This window comes from Vidua chalybeata, chromosome Z (assembly GCF_026979565.1).
Source record: "Vidua chalybeata isolate OUT-0048 chromosome Z, bVidCha1 merged haplotype, whole genome shotgun sequence".
Taxonomy (NCBI): domain Eukaryota; kingdom Metazoa; phylum Chordata; class Aves; order Passeriformes; family Viduidae; genus Vidua; species Vidua chalybeata.
In genome coordinates, this window is record NC_071570.1 from 393,655 (window position 1) to 417,181 (window position 23,527).

Below are 23,527 nucleotides of genomic sequence, written 5' to 3' on the forward strand. Positions count from 1 at the left end.
TCCGGCGGTAAGAGTGGACCGTGCCGACGTGTCAGTACGTCTCGGGGAGGAGCGGCCCGAGCGGCCCCGCCCGTGTGCGCAGGAGGGAAGGGAACGGAAGGGCCGGGCAGGGCGGGCTGGCTGACGCAAGGCGGCGGCGGGTTGGCTCAGCCCGCCCGTGATGCGCTTCCTGCGCCGCGGCCATGGCGGGGGACGTGCTGGGCAGGACGGCGGCGCTGGCCCTCGGTGAGAGCCCGGGGGTCCGGCCCCCGCACCCCGGCCCCCCATCCCCTCATCCTCGCACCCCCCGCCCGTGCCGGTGCCCCGGGGGCCCGGCGGTGCTGCGGCTGGGGGGGCGCACCGGGAGCGGCCGCAGCGCCGGGCCCGCCGGGCCGGGTCGGGCCCTGCCCGAGCACGGGGGGGATCGCTGCGCTTCTCATTGCGGTTCCGGCCATGGCCGAGCGAGCGCTGCTCTGGCTGCTCCCCAGGCCCCGTCTCCCTCTTACCTGCTCAAAGCTGTTCCCGGGAGGGCTGCTCCTTCTGGTTCCCGATGTGCAGCCGGTGGCTCCCGAGGGTTCGGTACCTCGGGAGCCCTTGAGATTTTAGCGAACACACTGCATGGATTGATTTTTGATTTTTGAAAGTGAAATATATGAAATAATTCTTATCCTGACTGACCAGCTGGTGCCTTCGAAGGGTTATCACTGCTGATAACCATCAAGATTTGGTATAATAGAAAGGGTTGGGTTGGAAGAGGTCTTTAAAGATCACCCTGTCCAGCCCCCTGCAGTGAGCAGGGACATATCCGTGCGTGTCCAGTTTCCTTCTCATAATGTTTTTTTTGAGTAATTTCCCGTGTTTGTCATGTATCCCAGAAGAGCTGTATGTGTCTGAACGAGAGGGCAATGACTCCACTGGTGATGGGACACAAAAGAAACCATTCAAGACTGTGTTGAAGGTAGGTGTGGAAAACACATGCTTTGTTTGGCAGTGTGGAATGTGTTCTGGGGGAAGCAATGGCCTTTGTATTTTTAAATGTGAGTTTCATACCTGTTTTTGCAACCTGAGCAGGAGCAAGGTGCCTGCTCAGGCTCTATAAGGATGATTTTGGTTCATTTTGGCTATTTCCCCCCCTCCTTTTTAGGCATTGATGACAGCAGGAAAAGAGCCATTTCCTACAATTTATGTGGATTCCCAGAAAGAAAATGAGGTGCTGTGGCATTGAAGGGTTTTCTAGTGGGAATTATTTACTGCTTCTTGGTGTGAAGGGACACAATGTAATCTGCTCTCTTTTGCTCTCTCCTTGAATTCTTTAGAGATGGGCCATCATTTCCAAATCACAGATGAAGAATGTCAAAAAGCTATGGCACAGGGAGCAGATGAAAAATGAAGCTAAGGAGAAGAAGGAGGTAGGTTGCAGAAGGAGCAGAGCACTCTTGTTTTCCAAAAACATTACAGTATCATCATCATTCCTGCCCCTCTGAAAGAGCTGCAGGTTGTTCCTCACTGGTGCTGTTGTTTCACATGTTATTTACAACTGGCCTGGTTACAGCTATTTAATAAGTTATTTTTTTCAAACCAGGCAGAAGATCTCTTGAGAAGAGAGAAGAACTTGGAGGAAGCCAAGAAGGTTGTTATCAAGAATGATACCAGTCTTCCAGAGCCCACGTGTGTGAGTATGATCCTGTGCCTGGCACATGGTCTGTGCTAGGGCATCTGGTCAGCACAGAGATTGTGCTGCTCTGGGGTGGGGTCTGGATGAACTCTAAGAGGTGGTGAACCATGTAATGAACCTATTTAATGGCTTTTATTCCCTGCCTCACAGGTGAAGATCAATGCTCTGGAGGCTTACAGAGGGCAGAGAGTGAAGATTTTTGGCTGGATCCACAGGCTACGGAGGCAAGGTAGAGCACAAGCATTGTTGAGCCTGTGCAGGGAGATAGAACAAGTACAGTGGCCTTCAAAATTTGGACACAGAATGGGTCTGACAGCACCTGGTCTCAAATTTTTAAACCAGTTAGGAGCCTTCTTTGGTTGATCTCAATGATCACTGCAACACTGACAGTTCCCCCTAATGTGTGGACATACAGACATTTCTTTGTTCAGATCCTATGGGATTTTCAGTTTGAAGGCTAGTCCTGCAGAATTTCCTCAACTTCTGTGTTTTAAGCTAGTCCTGCCAAATGAGGAGCTAACCAGCACCTGCTCATAGTGAAACCAAATTCCTTCTCTTTTTAACTAGGGAAAAATCTGATGTTTATTGTCTTGAGAGATGGCACAGGATTTCTTCAGTGTGTCCTTTCTGATGAGCTGGTAAGTTGTGATGATTGTGTTCTGTTGTGAATTGAAGAGTTCATACCTTATCTGGTGTTCTCCTATGTAGATGTTGTTAAGTTCTCCTCAGCCTACTGTCTCAGTTGTGTTCCTGTTAAATTGTGTGTCCTGCCACTGCAGTTTGCCAGTGCGAGAGCTGTTTAGCAGTGACTGTGTGCTAATCTGTGACTCCAGTGGATGCCAGGAAAGATAGGAATGGAAACTCGCTCACCTGTGCCTTTGTCTGTCTCGCTGCAGTGCCAGTGCTACAACGGGCTGGTGCTGTCCACGGAGAGCAGCGTGGTGGTGTACGGCACGCTGAACCTCCTGCCCCAGGGCAAGCAGGTACAGGAGCTCCTCTGGCTTCTCCTCCTCCCTCATGGGTCATTGGTGTCCTGAGGGAGGCACAAGCACAGGTGGGAGGAATCATTGGATTATTTTGGAGGGAATTAGGGCTAGAGAAAGAACAAAACTGTGCTGTCCAGTGTGAGACAGGTGACCTGTGTGACTGTTCTTCTTCTGCCTGAAGCCATTTTCCACTGATAGACAACTCCTAGACTATAACATGGAGGGCTGTATTAAATAAATGGCATGGCTTCATTTTCCTTAACAGTTTATTCAGTTTTTATTTTGTGAGACTAAGAATTTTTTCACATCTCTTTTACTGAGGTGTGTTTGTAGGAACGACCCAAGGTTAGGTAATGTGAGCCTCCACTATAACATTTTGGTAAAAATCTGTGGGTTAGCCTTTTAAAATCTGCATTTGTACGCAGAAAATGACAGTGAACTGAAATGGTTTTAGTTCAGCCTGCAGGTTGAACTACAAATGCCATTTGTCGGGGTGGAGGGCGGCTGTGACCCACACGGGGGAGCTAGTGAGAGCAGAACTCAGTCACAGACTGGGTTGGAAGGGCCTTGCAGCTCATCCAGTGCCCCCCCTGCCACGGGCAAGGACACCTCCCACTATCCCAGATTGCTCCAGGCCCCATCCAGCCTGGCCTTGGACACTTCCAGGAGTGAGACAGCCACAGCTTCTTGGGGCAACCTGTGCCAGGGCCTCACCACCCTCACAGGGAAGAATTCCTAATATCCCATCTCCCCTGCCCTCAGTCCATAGGAAGCCAGTCCCCCTTGTTCCATCACTCCAAGCCCTTGTGAAAAGACATCCAAGGGGCAAGCAGTGGACTTTTTCCCCAGTGTTTGTTTCTCTCCCATTGGCAGGCTCCAGGAGGCCACGAGCTGAGCTGTGATTACTGGGAGCTCATCGGCCTGGCCCCGGCAGGAGGGGCTGACAATCTGCTCAACGAGGACTCAGAGGTGGATGTGCAGCTCAACAACAGGCACATGATGATTCGAGGTGAGAACATGTCCAAAATCTTCAAGGTGCGCTCCATGGTCGTGCAGGCCTTCAGGGATCACTTCTTTGCCAACGGATACTATGAAGTAAGTGTGCGTTCCCTGGTCAGCAGGTGACTGCTCTAGTGCCCTGACTCATCCATGTCCTCAGTTCTTCAGTCAAGCAGTGACAGCCCTGTTCTCTTACAGGTCACACCACCAACCTTAGTGCAGACGCAGGTGGAGGGAGGCTCCACCCTGTTCAAGCTGGATTACTTTGGTGAAGAGGCATACCTGACCCAATCATCCCAGCTCTACCTGGAGACCTGCCTGCCAGCTCTGGGAGATGTCTTCTGTATTGCTCAGTCCTACAGGGCTGAGCAGTCCAGGACCCGCCGGCACTTGGCAGAGTATGGGCAGTTGTCCTTATTTCTTTTTAAACAGTTTGATTTCCTTTACAGTGTGGGAGTAAAAGGGGGTCAAATGTGTGTGTTTGGGTTGTGGGTTTTTTAGATGAGTTTGTTTCATAGCTAAAAACCTGTTGCTTGTGTGCAATGGTGTGGCTTTGTTTCAGGTACACTCACATTGAAGCTGAATGTCCTTTTATAAGCTTTGAGGATTTGTTGGACCGTCTGGAGAACTTGGTGTGTGATGTTGTAGACAGAGTCTTGAAATCACCTGCAGCGAGCTTACTGTACGACCTCAACCCGGTAGGCTTGGGAGGCTTTGGCTATGGGAATAGCCAAGAAAACAGGATCTTAAGCCTTGCCTACTCAGCACGTTCCTTTGGGACATGCAGGGCATGGCAGTGAGCTTACTAACTATTTGTAATGGCAAGAAGAATATTAAACATAATAAGAATGAAAAAACTGCAAGGCTGGTAAAGACTAAAGCAGGGAACTGTGGGGAAGATATTCCCTGCTAGTGTGCTCCAGAAGCCAACAGTGTGCCAGGATTTATGGAAGTGTGTGCTGTGCCAGTGGAATAAAACCCTCCATCCCAGAGATTGGATATCGACCAGCTGGTGCTTGCTGGTGGAGCATGAGGGAGTGATGAAACAAGTGGTGTTTCAGTTCCTCCCCTGGGACATGGAGCCCTAAAGTTCTGGAAATACTTCCTTATCTTTCCTCCCAGGTGATCTGTGAGATTTACTGGGCTTGAGATGGTTATGTTTGGGTCCAGCTTAGTAGTACTGAGCTTAATTTGTTCATTTAAGTGATAATTTGATGATATGTGAGCTGGGAAAGGTCATGGACGTGCTGATCAGCTAGAAAAGTACCCCTTTTAAAATGGTGCTCCTCCACCTGTCTTTGCTTTTATCCACAGGATTTCCAGCCCCCCAAACGTCCCTTCCGACGCATGAACTATGCTGAAGCCATCGAGTGGCTGAAGGAGCATGATGTGAAGAAGGAAGATGGCACTTACTATGAGTTTGGGGAGGTGTGTCCCGCTGGGAGCTGGAGTAATGTCATGTAGGAATGCAGCTGTGGGTTGTGATTTGACCTGATGTCCTTTAACACTGGGATAAAAACCTGTGTTGTCACCTGTCATCAATTCCCAGCATGTGAGACACTTGTTTAAAGGAGCTCAGGAGAACTTGACAGCATAGCCAGGATTTTTTTCCCCTCGGTTTTCTGTCTCATCTATTGGGGAGACTTAGATTTTAATGGAACGATTTTTTTTTCCCCTGACATGTGGGTTTTTATTTCTTCTAAAATAAGTTTGTTTTAAGAATTTAGGTACATTAGGATGAAAGTGTGTACGTGTGCAGTGTGAAACTGTCCCATTTCATGCCCGCTTCACATGGGACTTGGGTATGGGCATAGTTTTGGCACTGAGTATGACTAAAGCCTGCTCTAACCATAGGACATTCCCGAAGCTCCCGAGAGGCTGATGACAGACACCATTAACGAGCCCATCCTGCTGTGCCGGTTCCCTGCAGAGATCAAGTCTTTCTACATGCAGCGCTGCAGCGACGACTCGCGCCTCACCGAGTCTGTGAGTCATTTTACCTGCTGGGGTAGCTTGGAGCAGTGGGGACGTTGGGAGGGCGTGAGTGCTCCAGGAAACTCCCTGGAGAATCCTTGCCAGGCTTTGTCCCGGGTGCCTTGGCATGGCTGTCTCGGGCCGTGCCCGCTCCCCTCTGCGGCGGTGTTGCTGTAAGTGGGCCGTGCTGTGGTGCACTGCAGGTGGACGTGCTGATGCCCAACGTGGGCGAGATCGTCGGCGGTTCCATGCGCACTTGGGACAGCGAGGAGCTGCTCGAGGGCTACAAGAGAGAGGGCATCGATCCCACGCCCTACTACTGGTACACGGATCAGGTCAGTACAGCACCCGTGCTGCTCAGACGGGAGTTGGGGCTTCTCCCCTCGTAGAGGGCTCGGCTGCTTTTGTTTCTGATGGTATTACTGCAACTACAAATTACTAGAAAATGTGTAATATCCCCTCCCTGGATTTCACAGAGAAAATATGGTACGTGCCCTCATGGAGGATACGGTTTGGGATTGGAGCGGTTCCTGACCTGGATTCTGAACAGACACCACATCCGAGATGTCTGTCTCTATCCACGCTTTGTCCAGCGCTGCAAACCTTAGCCGTCCATGGGAAAAATTCCTGGAAAACTGAGCAGCTGATGCTTGGGAAAGAATGATACACGCTGCTGTACTACAGCCTGTCTGACAACAAGACTTCCTGCAACCTGTTGCTGATTCAAATACCACTTTAGGATGTGAAAAGGAAACAAACCAAAACTTCTTTTTTAAAACAAAATACTAGTAATTAACTGGAAAAAGCCTTAGAAAAATTGTTTAGGTGCATTTATGCTCTCGAGTCATCACAAAACAAAGATCCTGATAAGTTGGCATTTCGAAAACAAGATACACTACTGCTTTTAATTTCTGTGACTTAAAATATGCTGGGCATTTGATAATTTTATTTTAAAATTTGCTTTAATTTTAATCTCTTTTCTCTTGGGGTTTCTTGTTGGGGAAGTCAGGAGTTCAAGCTCATGAAATTCCCTAAGAGTGCCCTGTGAGAATGTTACGGAGAGGCATGAACAAAGGGTAAAAATGGGAATAAGTATCTTGAGCAATGCACGTTTTTAGTTCCTGCTGACTTTAATGGGGGTTCTCTGAGTTGATTCAGTAGCAGGGTGTGTAGTACGGTGCACAGAACTCCACTGTGAGAGAGGTGGGTTGGGTCTGGGGCTTTGGGGTTTTTCTCAGATTATTTATTGCTCAGCAGTGCTGAGGCTGAGGCTGGCGAGGCAGGCTTTGCTCCCTTTCCCAAGAGCTGTGGATGGAGCGCTGCCGTGGGTCCATGCACACCCAGCTGGACGTGTCTGATGGCTCCTGGGCACGGGGGGTTGTGGTGCCTTTTGCTCCCTGTTTGCAACCAGAAATGAGCGCCTGAGACCCAGAGGAACAGTGACTGAAACACATTGGGTTTTCAGACTGTAGTCCCAGCAGTGCTTTCCCGTGTCACGCTGAGGTGTGTTCATAGAGCAGCTCCCTGTCCCTTGTGCTACTGCAGCTGAGCAGCTTCCCTGGCTGTAATGAACTTACCAAATAGGAATAATGAAATACTTCATGTGTTGAGTCATTGGTATAGTTTCTAGTCATAAAGCAATTCCTTTAACAGAGAGAAAAGTAAAGGTAGGTGCATCATTTGCCACCTGCACTGACACTTGAGCTGGATTTGCCATTCACTCCTGGAATTGTTGAGCTGTGGATACCCACGTTTTTGTAATAAGTGATTGGTTTTCTTCATCTTGCATGTTATATAAACTGGTCTAAATCAGCAACCAATAAATTATGGCAGCAGAAGCTGGTGTGCAAGACAATACTTGACATTAATGTCTGTTCCTTTTACTGAGTCTGTGGAGCTTGCTGTTTGATATAGTGTGGACAAAAACCCAGGAAAAGGGAATTTTCAAGTGCAGTAAACGTATCCCAAGAACTGGCATGAGGTTTTTTTTCCCTTTCTAAACAAAATTCTCACTAATTAACTTAAAAGCATGAATTTTTCTAATTTGGAGGGACCACCTTAGCTGCTCAGTGAAATGTGCTGGAGAGAATCAATGTGGTGCTGACTGAGGTTGCCGAGGCAGCAGTGCTGGGGGGAGCAGCCTGGACTTCTGGCACCAGGTAAAGACTTTACAAAATACTTTCCTTTTAGTGCCTGAAGTGATGGGGAGGGAGAAGTGTCAGGAAAAGATGCTTCTAGAGAAACATCCCTTGTGTGGGATGAGTTCTCAGTCCTTAAACCTGACAGGGCTGAGCTGCTTTGTAAAGGTTAAGGGCCTCCTTATCAGGGGAGCTGCTAGAGGGAGGGCTGGGGACTTAAGAAGTGCTCATGGAAGAGGCAGATCAGATAAGGAGCTTAAAAGGTGAGGGATGAAAGATGCTGTGGAACTTACCAGAGACTGCTGTGCAATTCCCTCGGCAGCTGGTGCAGAGAGGTGGGGTGGGATCTGGGAAAGATGCTGCAGCTGCTTGGAGCACAAGAGAACCTGCATTTATTTTTATTGGAAAGGGAAAACAAGCCTGCAGAAGAGAAGAAAATGTATAATCAGAACTTGGGTCTCCTCATCCTCACTTTCATTTTCTTTCATAGTGTTTCCAGACAGTCAGATTTGTAATTGGATTAGGAACTGGTAAACTGGGCTGCCAGCTCTGGTTTCAGGACCTTTCAGCCATGTCCCTGGCAGCTTTGGGATGACTATCCTTTAGCTTTGATTAAATTACCACTCCTTACATACACTATTTTATATTTATCTGTGTTAAATTATGCCTGGCCCCACTTTGTAAGGCACTTTTGAGGAGAACACGGTGCTGCCAGCCTTTGGCACCGAGAGCTGGCTCTGCCCTTGGCCTGCTGAGACATGGGATGCAAGCCACCCACAAGTGCAGGGTAAGTGCTGTGGTGTTTGTTCCTTTGTATTTAAATTGCAGTATCATTATCATAGAATCATCAAGTGCAACCACCAACCTAGCACTACCTCTGGAATTCCTAAACCACTAAACCGCATCACCCAGTGCCAAATCCAGATGTCTTTGAAACACCTCCAGGGATGGTGACTCCGCCACCTCCCTGGACAACCGTCTCCAATGCCTGAATTCCAGAGCCTGAATTTCTACCGGGAATGGAGGTTACCAGGTGAGTTCCGTGCTCCTGCACCAGCATTTTTTACAATAACATTTTAAATCTCTTTCTAGAAGATTTTGCAGTTTTAAAACGTTTTGCAATTTAGAGCGTCACTTCGTACCGGGGATCACTCGCCTTCATTCCGTAGGAATGTTCATTCCACAGGGGCTACGGAGGGGAGCCAGGGCAGCGCCACTTGCGGGACACCCGGCCCCGGCCCGCCGCCTGCTCTCCCCGGCCCGCCCCCTCTGCCGAGCGGGTACCGGGGCGGTGCCGGGGCGGTGCCGGGGGCGGTGTAAGGCGGGGGGCGGCGGCAGGGCTGTCTGAGGGAATGCGGGCGGCCAAGATGGCTGCTGCCGCCGTCGCCGCCGGGCGTCACCGTGAGTGTGAGGGCGCCGCCGCGATGGCGGGAACGGGGCCGGGGGGCGGCGGGGGGCCTGAGGGCTGACCGGACACCGCGGGGACCGCGCGGGCGGGAGCGCGGCGGCGGCGCCGCCGGCACCGCGTTACACAACGCCCGAGAGGCGCCTTTCATAACGCTGACGGCGCCGGGGCCGGCGGGGCCGTGGGGCCGAGCGGCCGGCGGGCTTACCGGGGCTGCGCACGGCGATGGCGGCTTCCCGCCGCTGCGCTGAGGGGGGCTGCGGGCGCGGGGTCTCCGCGCCCACCCGCAGGGCTCTGTCCGGCCGGGGCGAGCGCGCCCTTTGCTGCTGCCGGCCCAGCCCGGCCGCTGCTTCCCTGTGCGGCTGTGTCCGTACCCTGCTGCAGCTCCTGCTGCTTCCCTGTGCGGCTGTGTCCGTACCCTGCTGCAGCTCCTGCTGCTTCCCTGTGCGGCTGTGTCCGGACCCTGCTGCAGCTCCTGCCAGCCCGGCCGCTGCTTCCCTGTGCGGCTGTGTCCGTACCCTGCTGCAGCTCCTGCTGCTTCCCTGTGCGGCTGTGTCCGGACCCTGCTGCAGCTCCTGCTGCTTCCCTGTGCGGCTGTGTCCGGACCCTGCTGCAGCTCCTGCTGCTTCCCTGTGCGGCTGTGTCCGGACCCTGCTGCAGCTCCTGCTGCTTCCCTGTGCGGCTGTGTCCGGACCCTGCTGCAGCTCCTGCTGCTTCTCTGTGCGGCTGTGTCCGGACCCTGCTGCAGCTCCTACTGCTTCCCTGTGCGGCTGTGTCCGTACCCTGCTGCAGCTCCTGCTGCTTCCCTGTGCGGCTGTGTCCGTACCCTGCTGCAGCTCCTACTGCTTCCCTGTGCGGCTGTGTCCGTACCCTGCTGCAGCTCCTGCTGCTTCCCTGTGCGGCTGTGTCCGGACCCTGCTGCAGCTCCTGCTGCTTCCCTGTGCGGCTGTGTCCGTACCCTGCTGCAGCTCCTGCTGCTTCTCTGTACGGCTGTGTCCGTACCCTGCGTGCTCGTTTGAAAGGAGCCGCTCTCCTGTTTGAAGGTGTTTGTGTAGAGATGCAGCCGGTGTCGCGGTTCGCTGCCGGTGCGGCGGGAGCTGTGGGCCCGGGCGCAGGGCAGGGTCACCGCTGCCCTCCCGCCGCTCAGCCCTGGCCGTGCAGCGCTCGCTCTGTCCCTGCCCAGAGGCACCTGTGAGCTTACCCGCCCCAGTACTCGCTTTAGAGTTTGATACTGTAGTGGCACTTCTAAAACATATGAGAGAACACTTTTACCAATGCTCCATCTAGCTGGGACCATCCTCGTTGCACGTCTCATTCTGCACTGTGTCCTTCATGATGCAGGTGGAAACGTGCATAAACCTCACCCTAAGTCAGACAGTTGCAGAATGTCCTGAGTTGGAAGGGACTCCTGGTCATTGATCAGCTCCTGGCCCTGTACAGGACACCCCAGCAATCCCACCCTGTGCCTGAGAGTGTTGTCCAAGTGCTCCTGGAGCTCTGGAAGCCTTGGGGCTGTGACCATTCCCTGGGCAGCCTGCTCAGTGCCCAGCCACTCTCTGGGCCAAGAACAAAAGTTCTCACAGTGCAGAAGTATCAGTGCAGCCATTGAAACTTCCCTTTTTATTGTTCTCTGTAGTTGGCATATAGTGCCAGCACCTCAGAAAGTAATAACCCAAGAACTGGAAGTAAAAAGGGATTATTTGAAAAGGACCTTTCCAGCATCAGCGATGCTTGAAGTTCTTTAGTTTGCAGCCTTTTGTATCAGTGCAGATGCAGGCATCCACAGCTGCGCACTCGTAATCCCGAGTAAGAGGCTGGATTTGCAGGATGCGTTTCGTTGCCATTGATTTCAGCAGGTTTTGAGGCTGTTCAGAATCTGTTCAGGTTATTAGAGAACTGTGAGCTGTAAGATGCTCTTCCCAGCGGGTGGGTTGGCTGCTGAGGAGCTCTGTGCTGTTGGGGCTCAATTGCTGCTGAGCTCCTGTGGTCTGACAGGGGAAATGTCACACTGAACAATTGCTGGAGAGACAGGGATGCAGAATTTAACCTTTTTTTTTTTTCCACCATGAGAAATTCACACTATTTTTGCACTATAAGAATACCATGTAATGATGATGAACTCCTGAGGAGAATGAAGTGTGCCTTGGAAAAGGCAGGCTATAACCAGCATGGAATTGTATGGAATGGGTTGGAAGGAACCTTAAGGGTAATCTAATTGTGTTCAGCTGCAGGGCCCCTGACATAAGGATGTGGAGATGCTGGAGTGAGTCCAGAGAAGGCCACGGAGATGCTCCAGGGCTGGAGCCCCTCTGCTCTGGAGCCAGCCTGGGAGAGCTGGGGGTGTTTAGCCTGGAGAAGTGAAGGATCCAGGGAGAGCTTAGAGCCCTTTCCAGTGGCTGAAGGGGCTTCAGGAGAGCTGCAGAGGGAGGTGGATGTGGCAGACTTGTAACATCCTGGGGTTTGTGTGATGCTGAAATCCAGATTAATAGCATCACCTGGCTGGGTAGTGAGAAAGAAGGTGGCCCAGATCTCCAGGGAAATGGATTCTGGAGTTGCTGCTCGGTGTTCAAACAGGAGTAGATGTCTAACCTACATTGTAGACATGGTGTGGAAATCCTGCCCTTGTCTGGGGTTAGCCCAGGTGTGTCTGACCCATGAGGAGTGACACAGTCTGGCACTTATTCCTCAGGATCAGCCCCTTGTTTCTGCTCAGTTGTCACCAGTTATTTTGGAGTTATGATTGGAACTCACAGATGTGCAAGGCTTTGGTTTGGGTTTTGGTTGCTGCCTGGTACCTGCAAGAGCTGTAAGTACAGAGTGTTCAAAGAAAGGCAGAAGCTTGTGATTTCCTGACTTGCTTTGATTCCAGCCCCTGGAGCCGGAGTGAGAAAGCCGAGCTGGCCGTGCTGCCAGCGGGTTTGTTTGTGGGGCTGTGGGGATCAGCTGTTGTGTCCCCTCAGGGTTTGTTTGCGGGGCTGTGGGGATCAGCTGTTGTGTCCCTGCAGGGTTTGTTTTTTGGGGCTGTGAGGATCAGCTGTTGTGTCCCTGCAGGGTTTGTTTTTGTGGGGCTGTGGGGATCAGCTGTTGTGTCCCCTCAGGGTTTGTTTGCGGGGCTGTGGGGATCAGCTGTTGTGTCCCCTCAGGGTTTGTTTTTTGGGGCTGTGGGGATCAGCTGTTGTGTCCCCTCAGGGTTTGTTTTTTGGGGCTGTGGGGATCAGCTGTTGTGTCCCCTCAGGGTTTGTTTTGTGGGGCTGTGGGGATCAGCTGTTGTGTCCCTGCAGGCAGCAGGTGAGCAGTCTGCCGTCTCTCTCCGCAGTGCTGAGGAGCCGCGGCCAGCTGCGGGTGCCGCTGCGATGGAGAGGCCAGGCCACGGCCGCCGCGGTGACGGAGAGCGCCAAGCCGCAGGTCCAGCCCCAGGAGCGGTGGGTGTGCGCCGGGGCCCTGCCTGTCCCCGATAGCAGCCACGGGGCTGGGTCCGCTCTGCCTCTGTGTGATTGTGTATCTGGTGCCTGCACTCCCCCGGCCTCGTGTTCTGCGGCCGAGGACGGCCGTGTTCCTGCACAGCTCCGAGCCCGGGGCCCATGTAAGGCCTGAGGCACTGCAGGAGCAATGCAAGGACATTCATTATCATTATTGTTTGAAGTTCTGGTTCCTGCTCCCTGGGTTTCATTCAGCAGCCTTCTGATACACGCTCCAGCAGAAAGGGAATGGAAGCTGAGGTCCCGAAACATTGAGGCAGGCCTGGGCTCCTCTCAGTGCCCTGTTGTAAGACTTTGGCTTTAACAAAAGGGCAAAACTCCCTGTGCAACCTGAGCCATCTGCTGGGAAGTGAGGTCCTGGTCTGTGGGCTCCCTTGGGCAGGGGAAACAGTTCCATGGGGAAATTGGGTGAGAGCTGTGATCAGCAGCCATTCTGTAAATGCTGATACCACCATCTGTGCTGCTGTGCCATGTGGGACCTTATCCTTACAACAGTGTGCCAGACCTGCACCCGGATAGGAAATCCATTCTGGAACAACCCAACCCAAACACAGCTGGCCCTGCAATGAATTTGTCTGTAGAAGGGCTTCTTGCTGCTGTCACTGCTGTAGGAGATGAGATGTGTCCCCACAGCAGTGAAGACAGACTTGTGTGAGTGGCTCATCTGCTTTCCAGGGAAGCTGCTGCTTGGTTTGGTTTGATTGAGCAGCTGAGATCCTGTTTCATAACCTCCCTTAGAGCCAGCAGCTGCCAGCCAGCCTTCCTAGTGTGTCTCCACCTAAAGTTTGTGTTACAAAGTGGTTACTTTTTAAAAAAGCAAAGGTCATGTAGCTACTTGTGTCTGGCCATTCCTGTTCCTGGCGGAAGTGTTTACATAAGCAGGAGGAGCCTTGGGATAGGAGCTGCCTTTGCAAAGGCAAATGTGGGAGGATGAACCGGTTGCTTTGTCATCATAATAAAAATAAAAGCAGTGGGTCACTAGGATTTGAAATATCTCTTGCTTCCCTAGGAAACCTAAAACAGGAATCTTGATGTTGAACATGGGAGGCCCGGAGCGACTGGATGACGTCCACGATTTCCTGCTGCGTCTCTTCCTGGACAGAGATCTGATGACCCTTCCAGTTCAAAAGTGAGAAGCACTGGGATCTCCTGTGGTACAGGCAGTGTCGGGTGTTGCTGTCCGAGCTGTAGGCTCGGATATTTACTCCTGTGGAGAGCAGCACTCCCTAAGGCTGCTTCACCCTGGGAACAGTCAGTGCGAGGGACAGTGCTGGAACCCTCTGGATTAGGCGTGCCATGGCTGTTCTCTTTTAACTGCAGGCTGAGGTGTGGGGAAGGGTGGAGCAATGGAGCATCAAACAAACCACGCTGCTTTGCTGTAATTTGCGGAGATTGCCAGGGAAAACTTGCTGCAGCAGAGCTCTGGGGAGGGGGGTGGTTTGGGCTGTGCTGCTAACACGTCCCTCTCCAATGCTCCAGTAAGTTGGCTCCGCTCATTGCCAAGCGCCGCACCCCGAAGATCCAGGAGCAGTACAGCAGGATCGGCGGGGGCTCCCCCATCAAGAAGTGGACAGCGGTGCAGGGAGAGGGCATGGTGAAGCTGCTGGACAGCATGTCTCCTCGCACTGGTACTGCTCTGCTCAGCCCCCCACGGGCCGCTTCTGCTCGCTGTCTTGGAACCGTTTGCTTGCAAAGCAGCTTTGGCTTCTTGGTTTTCCTTGTGGGGTGGTGTGGATTTCCTCCCTGCTGGGAAGTCATGGCAAAGATAGTGCAGAAGGGATTCCATTCGTTGTAAGGTTGTTATCGAAGGCTGGGCTCGGGGAGCCACCTCTGTCTCTCCCGTGATCATGGGAAGATGGCTGTGGTAGAACAAGTTTGTTATTTTCAGGTGTCCAAAGGGAGGTGCCAGGAGTGTCCCTTGGTGTGTGGCACTGCCAGGCATCGTGCCTTGCCCTGTAAGCCCTGCTTGAGCCTGAGGAAGCCTGCACTGAAGTCAAGTGGCTGAGGCTTAGAGGGGAAGAAAGGGGAATGTATTTCATGTGAACCACTAAGGCGGGTATGGGAGGGTGTTCAGAGTGGTGTTCTCAGCAGCTGCTTCAGGGCTGAAAGGAGGACAGCTGGAGAAAAGACAAGGCTTTGTAGATGAGCAGTGCAGGGCACGGCTGAGCGATAGCAGCGAGCCCCACCCAGGGACACAGCAGGAGATAAGGCTGGGCAGTTTGGCTGGCGTGGAAGGAGATGCTCTCTCTGCCAGCCCTTCGTGGTGAGAAAACTTCAAACATGAATACAGCCTCCTTCCCCCATCTCTGCGTTGCAGAATCCCTCCCAGCAGGGAGTGCTAACTGGTGTGGGATAGCCTGTGCCACTCTGCCTGGTAGCGTGACTGTGGTGGGAAACGGGTGCAGATGCTTCTGTCAATGTCCTTCCATGCAGGGCTGTTTTGTAGCTCTTCGTGGCACCTGCCTCAGGCTTGGCTAGAAAAGGGCTAGAGGAAAAGGACTGCTAAAAGGGTCTGGAAGGTTAAAAGCACTGTTCTTGGAAGGCTAGAACCAAATTTATTTCATCCATTCAGAATGTGGTGTGTCACTGGTGCCTTCACTCAGGTGATGTTCAGTCCTTTCTGCACAGATGTGACTCCCTAGCTTAGTTCGAGCTGCGGTCCCTGCAGGTACAGTCAGAGCCTGAGGCCTGCTGTGTCATCTGAGGCAGGAGTGTTCTTGGAGCAGGAGCCCTGAAGGGTCAGCCTTGCAGCAGGTTCTGCAGATAAGGCTTGGAAGGTTTATCTGCTCTTCCCAGTGTCCTGCTCCCACTTGCTTTTGTTTGGTGACCACTCTCTGTGCAGTCACACCCTTCTGTGGGCACCTCTCCCACCTGATAAGTCCTTTGGAGGCTTCTTTTGTACTTGACAGCAGCTGCAGTTTAACAATAGAATGTGCTGAGCACTGCCAACCATTTCCTTCAGCATCCCAAGTGACCGTGCAGAGCACTGTGTTCCTTCAGAACGGCTTGGATGTGTTGGATGTGCTTGCAGACAGCATTTGGGAATATGGGGTGCTTACAGGTAGCACTTTGGGAATGCTGAGCCCTCTGAATGAGCAACTGGCAGGAGGTGCTGGCACCATGTGAAATGTGGCAAAAAGAAATACTTTTAGGGTCATTTTGCCTTGATCTGGGGTGGGCAGCAAGTGAAACCTCGGTGTGTCAGCAGCAATGCTCTCATCCTAAATCCAGACACAGCTCTGTACCAGCTACTGGGAGGGGAACTGACTGTGTCCAAGCCAAGATCAGGACAGGATGTCACTATTATTTAAACAGCCTGTGTACAGACACCAGCACCTCTCTTTGCTGCCCATGGTCCTGAACAAAACGTGACACTGCGAGGGTGTTGCTTCCAGGCTGGCCGTGTCCTTTCCCAGGTTAAACTCCTACAGTCCCCGCCCGGGTTAGTCAGACTTTTGTCTTTAATGCCATTCAAAGATGTTAATGAGGTTACTGGCTCAAGGGCTCCTGAAGTTGGGTCGTTATTTGCTGCTGCTCCCAGCTGGGAGCTCTCCTGCCTCCTGCAGAGAACTGGGGCTGACTAAACCTGTTTTCTGAGTCCTGCATAAATGTCTGGAGTGGAGCCCAAGCACGGGACATCTGCTTCCTTCAGAAACCTGCTAAATGTTATTTCAGAGCCACTGACCCGGAAACCCTGAAAAAGAAACTTTGCTTTTGTTCTCCTAAGAACCTCTGTCTTCCACTTATAAAAAACAAAACAGCAAACCTCCCCTGCCTGCTTCCCATCCCCTAACCAAGCCATGCTCCCAAAGCTGACACCCAAAAGATTAGAGATAAAAACGGAGGAACCTGAGATGTCCTCAGAGAGAATCATATTGCTAATCATTGCCAAAATAAGGTGTTAAAGCCATGAAGCTTTTTATAAAAGCCCTCCAAAATCAGGATGGGAGAGCACATGTCCCTGATTCACTGCTCTGCTGCCCCAGACAGCCCCTTGGGGGTTGGGTGCCATCGGAGCAGGTGTGCTGGGCAGGGAGGGCAGCTGGAGCTGTGGGCTGTGAGGGCATCGGGGTGTTCATTTAGCTTCTCGTAGCAACACTTTTTTACTTTTATGTCCTTAAAATCAGGACTTGCCTGGTGAGACACCAGGGCTCTGTCCAGGCTGGGAACTGCGCCTCTGCTAAATGCAGGAGAAGCAGGCCAGTAGTGTTCCTGCAGAAGCAAACCGTAATATAAATCACTTTTAAATTCTAATCACAGCCAATGTGATTGGCCAGAAATGTGCTTGGCCAAAGAAAGGGCTTACATGACAGAGCTTTACCAAAGCAGCCAGAAAATGAACAGCAAGCTTATTTCAGCAGTTTCAGCCTGCCTGTTGTTGTCTGTTTTACACATAACGACGTGTTCCTGCGAATTCTCACCTTTTCCTGCAATTGCTGTCCCGGTGCTGGGGCTGGCAGCGCCTCACAAGTACTACATCGGCTTCCGCTACGTGCATCCGCTGACGGAGGAGGCCATCGAGGAGATGGAGAGGGATGGCATCCAGAGGGCCATTGCCTTCACCCAGTACCCCCAGTACAGCTGCTCCACCACAGGTGAGCACCTGGGCAGGGCAGAGGTGCTGCGGGCAGGGAGCTGTGCATGTGGGTAAATCATGTGAGCTCTGATCAGACTGGTGCATTGTGTGAGATATACGTACATATATATATATGGGATATAATTGTTCCCACTGGAGACGCTCAGCTCTGATTTATGGTTGTGTTTTAATTATGTAGCATTTTAAAATATGATAATCGCTTGCTGCCAAGCTGTTCCAATCTGACAGCTTGCTGGTGGCCTGGCTGAACTTGTGTTGTTCACTCTCTGTTTCAGGAAGCAGTTTAAATGCCATTTATCGCTATTATAACCAGAAAGGGGAGAAGCCAAAGATGAAGTGGAGCATAATTGACCGATGGCCCACACATCCCCTTCTCATTCAGGTGTGGATCTGAAGGCTTTGAGGTTTATATATTTTCTTTTAGAATACAGAAATAATACTGAGGAAGGGTAACAGGAAGGCTTCATTCTGAGGGTGCATTTTAGTTGTGTGATGAAATGAGTCTTGTCTACCATGTCTGAAATTACAGGAGAAGGAGGGTTATTTCATGCACTATGCTTTGGCAAGATAATGTGTGAAAGCAACCACTGTGCACGTCCTGTTTTAAAAGCTGGGTGATGTTACCCTAATGGTGGTGGCTGGAAGGAACCTCTACAGGCCATTCATCCAAATTCCTGCTCAGAGCAGATCTGTGATCAGCACACACACAGATTATGTTGGTTTGTCAGAGCAGATCTGTGATCAGCACACACACAGATTATGTTGGTTTGTCAGAGCAGATCTGTGATCAGCACACACACAGATTATGTTGGTTTGTCAGAGCAGATCTGTGATCAGCACACACACAGATTATGTTGGTTTGTCAGAGCAGATCTGTGATCAGCACACACACAGATTATGTTGGTTTGTCAGAGCAGATCTGTGATCAGCACACACACAGATTATGTTGGTTTGTCAGAGCAGATCTGTGATCAGCACACACACAGATTATGTTGGTTTGTCAGAGCAGATCTGTGATCAGCACACACACAGATTATGTTGGTTTGTCAGATTCCCCTCTGGCAGCGCAGAGTAATTCCTGGCTGTGGCAGGAGCAATTGAAGGGAAGCCTTCATGCTGCTCTCTTTCCAGAGAAAATGGCTCTTTGGTCTTTATCAGGGAGCTTCTCCTTTCGTGTGGGTTTGCAGTTTCTGTGGTGTGCTGAACAGGTGAAAAAAGCGCTGGAGGCAGGTGGGGTGGAACTGCCTGTGCTGGTGATGCTCCCTGGACACACTGCCTGAGTGTTGTGCACCCTGAGGGAACTGGGGAGTTCTTAAGGCAGCACGGACATGGGAGCTGCCTGTCTGCATCACTGAGAGCAGGGATGCCTCCAGTGTTCCCCACTCAGGCCTTTGTTTCTGTTTCCCTGAGCAGTGCTTTGCTGATAACATCCAGAAGGAGCTGAACCTGTTCCCACCAGACAAAAGGAAAGAGGTGGTCATCCTCTTCTCAGCCCACTCGCTGCCCATGTCTGTGAGTTACCTCGGGGCAGGGTGTGGGCACACAGCTGTGGAAGGGCCAGGCAAATCTGGTCCTTCCCCAGTGTTCCCTGATGCCAGAGGTGTGCTGTGTTTGTGGTGCAGGTGGTGAACCGTGGTGATCCCTACCCTCAGGAAGTGGGAGCTACTGTCCAGAGGGTCATGGAGAAGCTCAACTACTCCAACCCTTACAGGCTTGTGTGGCAGTCCAAGGTAAGTGCTCAGGGAAGCTGAGCAGGTAAAGCCTGTGCAGGGTTCTTACTGGACTGAAAAAAATATAGCTTTACTTACATTTTCGGTTATTTTCTTCAGTCTTGTTCAGGCCAGCCCAGGTTCTTTCCTTTGAGATGTAATGGTGGGAAGTGTGTCTTCATTAAACATTCAGTAGAGAAAGTGAGAAGTACAGCCAGAGGCAGGGAAATAAAAATAACTATTTCTATCCCATCCATAACTGCTCTGTCATCCTGCCTAAGGAAATGTGGGTGTTCTTTGTAAGAATGATTTAAAGAGCGTTTTTCCTTTATTTCTGCTTTTTGGTTCCAGGTTGGACCAATGCCCTGGCTTGGTCCCCAGACAGACGAGACCATTAAAGGCCTGTGCCAGCGAGGAAAGAAGAACATGTTGCTGGTCCCAATAGCATTTACGAGTGACCACATTGAGACACTGTATGAGCTGGACATCGAGTATGCCCAGGTTTTAGCCAACGAGGTGAATGCTCTGTGGGCTTGGTCCCTGTTTGGGTAGTGCTGCTCTGAAATTATTTCTCCTGGCTTGCAATTTGCCTTGTAGTTGCTTCTTGCAATATTATTTGGGATTAGCTTTATTTTCCTGTAAATCAAAAATTAATCTGAACTGGCTTAACCACAAAACAAGTGGGAGTTTGTCTTTCTAGATTTAGATCTTTAAACCATTACAAATATTGCTCAAAAAAAATTAATTATTTTTGGCAGCAAAATGTAATGTCGCCTCATAGTAATTTTTGCTGTACTGAAAACCATGTTACTACATTTAATCCTGTCATTTTGGGGCGGCTTCTGAATGAAGTGGGAAGATTTTGAAGGCTACCCAGTAAAGGATCAGATTGACAGGTTTAACTTTTCCCTCCTTATTTTTGATTCAGTGTGGAGTTGAAAACATCAGAAGAGCGGAGTCTCTCAATGGAAATCCACTGTTCTCCAAGGTATCTGCTGTGTTGCAGTGGCTGTAAAGGTTTGCAGTTGTGTTTCCTGCCGAGTGGGGATGTTTTCAGGTAGCTTTAAGGTATTTGGAGTTTAAGAGCAGAAACAGAACCCCTTGTACCTAATCTGCCCAGCACAGAGGGGTTCACTGTACCGCAGTCCGTGGTTTTGTGAGAAGGGGGCCCAGGGTGCAGGCTGGGGTGGGGGGATTGCACAGCTGGGTTTGCTCCCTCTGACCTTTCCCACCCTCCCTGCAGGCCCTTGCAGACCTGGTGTGCTCCCACCTGCAGTCCAACGAGGTGTGCTCCCGCCAGCTGACCCTGTGCTGCCCGCTCTGCGTCAACCCCGTGTGCAGGGAGACCAAGGCGTTCTTCAGCAGCCAGGCCCTGTGAGCCGGGCGGGCGGGACGCTGCCCCGGGCAGGACGGGGCCAGCAGCCCCCGGGCTGGGGGCTCAGTGCTGCCGTGTCCCGTCACAGCACGCAGAACCTGCCTTCGGGGCAGCTCTTCTCATCTTTTCTTCGTTTGAGAGGAGTTGTAGGAAGTAGGGAAATAAGGGCATTTATCCTGTCAGGTGTGAGATCTCGTGTCATCCGTGGCGTGAGCCCAGCAGGACGCGCTGAAAACCCTACACAGCTTTTTTACAATTAGCTTCTATTTCTATGCAGGGATTTACTTGTATGCAGGGTGGTCACAAGTTCATGAACTTGCCAGGTCGAAGGTACACTTATTTTGGTTTTGCTTAAGGTGCACTCTGACCAGCACAGTCTGTTGTCTGTTCTGAGAGGGACTTTGCAGCTGGCTTGGAGACTTTGGAGACCAAGTTACTTCTAATGTGTAGTTAATAAGGTGTGTGTATATATAATTTTTTTTTTTTTTTTTTTAGAGCATAAAGATAAGGCTTTGTTTTGGTTTGGTTTTCTCCTGCCAGAAACTTCATGTGAAAGCTTAGCTGGGATAGTAGAATGCACAAAACTTGTTTACATTTTCTAGGAAAAAAATGTTCATTATCTGCAGGAAAGTATTTAAAGAGCGTAAGTTGAAAGGAATTACCCTGCTTGAATGATGCTGGAGAATTTGCGCCGTTGAAACTGCCTGTTTCAAGTCTAGCAGAAGCATGTGAGGAAACATGTTGGCTTATCTGTTAAGCAGGATGGCTTTTTAAATTCTTATATTTTTGTTTAAAAAGGGCTTTTTCTGTTTGGTGAAGTAAATTTAGGAAGTCAGGCTTGTTCTCCAGGAGGTTTATAGATCCACTCTGTGCTTTCTACTGTGCCACAGTACTGTGGTTTTGTGGGATACCTATGGAGTGCCATAGGTAGGATTGATGTGGTTTAATTGCCGTTACTTAGACGGAGATGATCAGTCAGGAGTCATTTAGAGTTTCACATTGCAGACGCCTGAGAACAGGCAGCCCTGTGCTGGGCTCTCCTGAAAGGCTGCCAGCCCCCAGCAGGGCCGTGCTGGGCAGGGCCCTGGCACTGGGTGTGTCCCCAGAGACACAGGGTCCCCTCCTGCCCGGCGGGGCGGGAGCAAAGCTGTGACAGTGGCACTGAGCCCTACGTGTGGCAGCCCCGCTGGCACCTCCTTGGGCACACGTTTACTTGATGTCCTTAGCACTGAAATGCCAGGACCTGTGCACTGCAGGCTGGCTCCTGGGAACTGCTGGTGGCTGAGAAGCAGATGCCGTGCTGCTCAGCCAGGCTGACCTGCTCAGGTAACCATGAGGCAGGAGCAGTTTGGACCTCTGGTCTTCCGAGAACAGGGTGTTAAAAGAGAGAAGAGGCCTCTTGTGGTGTATCAGGGGTTTGTCTCGTTCTGTTTTGTTGTTGGAGTTAAGGATGGGATACTAAGGAACGGATGGATCCCGTGTTGAGCACCTGTGGAGTGCTGCAAATCCCTAATACCTCTGGAGAGTTGCTTGCTCCACTGCCATACCTGCTTCCCAGGGTGAGACAGACAGAAATTCCTTCAGTGCCAGAACCTCCTGCAGCACCCTGTTCCCCACAGAAAGAAGTCTTCCTTGACACTTCATGCCTGTGCCTGTTTCAGGGGCAGGGAGCCAGGAGCTTCTCTTCTCCCTCCTCTCTCTCCCCCTGGGCTCTGCTCACTGCCTGGGCAGGAAGAAGGAGCACAAATGTCCAGTATGTCTGGAAACACTGGCCTTACGTCTCTCCTTGGACAAAGAACTTCCTCTGTTTCACTCCTCTGTGTGACACTTATGGATCAGTGGAAAACAATCTGGTCTGTCAAACCTTCCTACTCACTCCTGTTTGCTCACAGCTGGTGGGAATGTGGACCTTCAGGTTGTCCAGGCTGTGACCACCACATTTACAAGTGTGGAAAGCAAAGGTTAACATCGTATGAACCTTGTGGTATTATAAATACAGATGGCTTTTCATTTTCATACTGGAGAGAGTCCTGAAAATACTAGCTGGCACTGGTTTTGAGGCATTACATTTGTCCCCAGTAATAAAAGGTACTTAAAATTCACTTTTGAGTGTTCTAACCACAAGCGGGATAATTACTCTGTTGCTGCTATTACACCATCATGTAGAAATCACTTAATTTTCCAGCTTTTAGCAGATGGAGCCTGTCTCACAGAGCTGTTTGCTGTCAGAGGGTAGTTTTCATCAAGGTTTCTGAGGAGTTCCTCATCTCCCAGGCCAATGCCCAGCGGGTCGGGTGAGTGTGTGCCCTGAGGAGAGATGAATCCGTGGTGCATGTGCTTCCCTGAGCACTCCTCGGGGCTGTGTCCCACTGAGTTTGCAGCTCACCCTGCCCCGTAGGAGTTCCGAGTGCCCCCGGCAGGCTGGGAACCTCTGGTGCTGCTGCCTCAGGGTCGGTGTCCCTGGCTCTGGGAGGCTCTGCTCCCTGGACAGCAGTCCAGCTGGGCTGTGGCTCCTGCAGCTCTGCAGTCCCAAGTGCTGCTCGTGCACGTGTCCCTGGCAGAAGGCAGGCAGTGGGGAGCGAGCCTGGGATCCGTGAGGCAGCTGCATCCCAATGTTTCCTTGGTGAGAGCCGAGTCCTCGGGCTGGGCTGGAGCCGTGGGGGACTTTGGGGATGGCTGGGGTCACTGTCCTCCTGCCCTAGGAGTGAGCTGGGCAGGGGATCTGCCCACCAGAGCTCCCAGCACTGTGGAGCTCTGGCCTCAGGATATTGACTGGAAATTGAGGAGTTAGGAACAGCCTGTGGTGTCCTGAGGGAAGAAATGAGAAGTAAAGGGGTGAGCTTGTTTTCCTGCTTTAACACTGCAGTTTGGCTTATTTTTTCATTATTGAGTGAATTTTTCTCTTTTGAGTTTCTTTTTAACCTGTCCCTCGGTCCTTGCTGCATTTCAGAGAAGGTGGAAATTTCCAAAAGGTGCTGTGACACCAAAGGGGTGTGGATGGTGTCAGAGCTGGCCTCCTGCCGTCCCCTGGAGAGGAGGATGGCACAGCTGAGTTCAGTGGGGCCAGGGTTTCCCTAGGAGTTCCTAAAAGCTCAGTGAATTCTCCCTTCCCACCACGCCCAGAGAGCTTACCTTGAAGTGTAAGCTGCAAGACAGAGTAGCTCCTTTGGTTTTGTTAATGCCAGGTGTGTACAGATACTTGCTTTTAGCC

The 23,527-nt window shown here is 51.4% G+C and overlaps 2 protein-coding genes and 2 long non-coding RNA genes across 8 annotated transcripts in view; 2 read left to right on the plus strand and 2 right to left on the minus strand.

Annotated features, from left to right (window-relative positions):
* Positions 1-2,613, minus strand: part of LOC128782338 (uncharacterized) — a 29,213-nt gene extending 26,600 nt beyond the window's left edge. The window contains exon 1 of the long non-coding RNA XR_008428735.1: positions 2,525-2,613. This is a non-coding gene — a long non-coding RNA (uncharacterized LOC128782338). The remainder of the gene's footprint in view (positions 1-2,524) is intronic.
* On the plus strand, positions 112-7,468 carry NARS1 (asparaginyl-tRNA synthetase 1). 2 transcript variants are annotated; one of them, XM_053932611.1, is made up of 15 exons: positions 112-225; positions 858-937; positions 1,124-1,189; positions 1,296-1,388; positions 1,562-1,651; positions 1,805-1,883; positions 2,222-2,292; positions 2,551-2,637; positions 3,514-3,735; positions 3,838-4,037; positions 4,202-4,337; positions 4,954-5,067; positions 5,494-5,625; positions 5,817-5,948; positions 6,090-7,468. In XM_053932611.1, the coding sequence occupies exons 1-15, from the start codon at positions 183-185 to the stop codon at positions 6,219-6,221; spliced, it is 1,677 nt and encodes a 558-aa protein (XP_053788586.1). In that variant the 5' UTR covers positions 112-182; the 3' UTR covers positions 6,222-7,468. The 2 variants fall into 2 exon arrangements, with proteins under 2 accessions (XP_053788586.1, XP_053788585.1); XM_053932610.1 differs by having other exon boundaries at positions 113-225; positions 855-937.
* LOC128782339 (uncharacterized) lies at positions 2,602-9,429 on the minus strand. 2 transcript variants are annotated; one of them, XR_008428737.1, is made up of 3 exons: positions 9,365-9,429; positions 8,045-8,171; positions 2,602-2,687 (listed from the first exon to the last, which is right to left on the minus strand). It is a non-coding gene; the product is annotated as an uncharacterized LOC128782339 (long non-coding RNA). The 2 variants fall into 2 exon arrangements; XR_008428736.1 differs by lacking the exon at positions 9,365-9,429 and adding an exon at positions 8,894-9,062.
* On the plus strand, positions 9,085-21,775 carry FECH (ferrochelatase). 3 transcript variants are annotated; one of them, XM_053932615.1, is made up of 11 exons: positions 9,085-9,152; positions 12,473-12,578; positions 13,645-13,764; positions 14,115-14,263; positions 17,096-17,230; positions 17,508-17,614; positions 18,646-18,744; positions 18,855-18,962; positions 19,293-19,457; positions 19,870-19,929; positions 20,185-21,775. In XM_053932615.1, the coding sequence occupies exons 1-11, from the start codon at positions 9,104-9,106 to the stop codon at positions 20,317-20,319; spliced, it is 1,233 nt and encodes a 410-aa protein (XP_053788590.1). In that variant the 5' UTR covers positions 9,085-9,103; the 3' UTR covers positions 20,320-21,775. The 3 variants fall into 3 exon arrangements, with proteins under 3 accessions (XP_053788590.1, XP_053788592.1, XP_053788591.1); XM_053932617.1 differs by lacking the exon at positions 12,473-12,578 and having other exon boundaries at positions 9,110-9,152; XM_053932616.1 differs by lacking the exon at positions 9,085-9,152 and having other exon boundaries at positions 12,493-12,561.
* Positions 21,776-23,527: the final 1,752 nt, after the last annotated feature.

Excerpts from the sequence above, each read along its gene's own strand:
- NARS1 (XM_053932610.1), top strand. The coding sequence starts at position 183 with ATGGCGGGGGACGTGCTGGGCAGGACGGCGGCGCTGGCCCTCG. Across the intron at positions 1,190-1,295 it reads ATTCCCAGAAAGAAAATGAG|AGATGGGCCATCATTTCCAA; the intron begins GTGCTGTGGCAT and ends TGAATTCTTTAG. Across the intron at positions 1,652-1,804 it reads GTCTTCCAGAGCCCACGTGT|GTGAAGATCAATGCTCTGGA; the intron begins GTGAGTATGATC and ends CCTGCCTCACAG.
- FECH (XM_053932615.1), top strand. The coding sequence starts at position 9,104 with ATGCGGGCGGCCAAGATGGCTGCTGCCGCCGTCGCCGCCGGGCGTCAC. Across the intron at positions 17,231-17,507 it reads GTACAGCTGCTCCACCACAG|GAAGCAGTTTAAATGCCATT; the intron begins GTGAGCACCTGG and ends TCTCTGTTTCAG. Across the intron at positions 19,458-19,869 it reads CCCAGGTTTTAGCCAACGAG|TGTGGAGTTGAAAACATCAG; the intron begins GTGAATGCTCTG and ends TTTTTGATTCAG.